The following is a 1,458-nucleotide window of genomic DNA, read 5'->3' on the forward strand; positions in this document are numbered from 1 at the left end:
GTGTGTGCGTGTGCACGCGCGTGTGTCCCTGTGTACCCTGGCTAGGACCTTGGGCACTGGACTCAGGGAAAGTCACTCACCAGCATTGCACATGGATGACACATTCTTCACAAACGTGAGTCCTTGGTGATCCACACGGCAGGTGAACACGCTTTGCCTGAGCCACTCGAGCTCGGTGATGGTCAGCTGGCTGGTGATGCTGAAGGTGCGGGGCTTGGACTCGGCGCTGGCCTCTGCCCTCACCTCTTCAGTGGTGAAGCCGGACGTCACAGGCCGTCCATCTCGTAGCCAGGACACTGTGATCTGCTTGGGGCTGAAGCCTGTGGCCTGGCAGATAAGACTGGACTTGCGTGGGCCGGGGCCAGAGAAGGCGTCTCGCGGTGGGATGAACACGGTCACATTGGGGGGCTGGTTTCCAACCTCTGCAGCGGAGGGGGAGGCATTAGTGGGGTCTGGTCCAAGCCCCGCCCACTGCACCCGGACCAGCTTCTGCGCTGGGTCGGCTCTCACCTGGAAGAGGCACCCGCAGGTCTTCGTTTTGCTGACCATGCTTGACTTTGCACACCAGGTAGTCGTCTGTGCCTTCCAGGACATCCCTGGAGGGCAGCAGCACCTGCGAGGTGGCCACGTACTTGGCCCCCGCCTGCAGTGTTGGGAATGTGGTGACGCCCTGTGTCACGGCGGTGTTGTTCTTGTAATTCCAGGAGAAGGAGATGGAGCTGGGCAGGAAGTCCCGTGCCAGGCAGCCCACGGCCACCAGGCTCTCATCGGACAGGGGGCTCTCGCAGGATACGAGGGGGAAGACTCGTGGGGGGGATGGGCTTGCTGGGGACCCGGAGGGACAGAAAGAAAGGAGGGTGAGAAGTGCGTCCCCCGCTGTGGCCAGGGCCTGGCTCTGCCCTCCCCCGTCCCCTGCAGTGCTCTAAGAGCTGCAGGCCGCTGCTAGGAGGCATGGTGCTTTTGGCACCAGGCTGGGGGGAGCGAGGGGCTCTCCACAGCCCCTACTCCTACCCTGGCAGGTTGGAGATGGGCGTGTGCTAGAACTGGGATCTGGCTGTCAACAGCCAACACCATGCAGTGCCGACCCCGTGCTCAGACCAGGCTGTGTCCCAACTCCCACCAGAATGGCTCAGGCCCGGGCTCAGGCTCAGGCCCGGGCTCAGGCTCAGGCCCGGGATCAGGCTCAGGCCCGGGCTCAGGCTCAGGCTCAGACCGAGGTCCAGGCTCAGGCTCAGGCTCAGGCTCAGGCTCAGGCCCAGACCCAGGCCCAGGCCCAGGCCCAGGCCCAGGCTCAGGCCCGGGCTCAGGCTCAGGCCCAGGCCCAGGCTCAGGCTCAGGCCCGGGCTCAGGCTCAGGCTCAGACAGAGGTCCAGGCTCAGGCTCAGGCTCAGGCTCAGACCGAGGTTCAGGCTCAGGCTCAGACCCAGGCTCAGGCCCAGGCTCAGGCTCAGGCCCAGG

The 1,458-nt window shown here is 64.9% G+C and overlaps 1 gene segment (V, D, J or C); it reads right to left on the minus strand.

The window, feature by feature from the left end:
- Positions 1-52: 52 nt before the first annotated feature.
- LOC106001643 overlaps positions 53-1,458 on the minus strand; it is an 86,178-nt gene continuing 84,772 nt past the window's right edge. The window contains 2 exon segments of the C gene segment in view: positions 53-422; positions 511-825. Coding sequence covers positions 73-422; positions 511-825 — 665 coding nt within the window.

This window comes from Dipodomys ordii, unplaced genomic scaffold, assembly GCF_000151885.1.
Source record: "Dipodomys ordii isolate 6190 unplaced genomic scaffold, Dord_2.0 Scaffold337, whole genome shotgun sequence".
NCBI classification, from domain to species: domain Eukaryota; kingdom Metazoa; phylum Chordata; class Mammalia; order Rodentia; family Heteromyidae; genus Dipodomys; species Dipodomys ordii.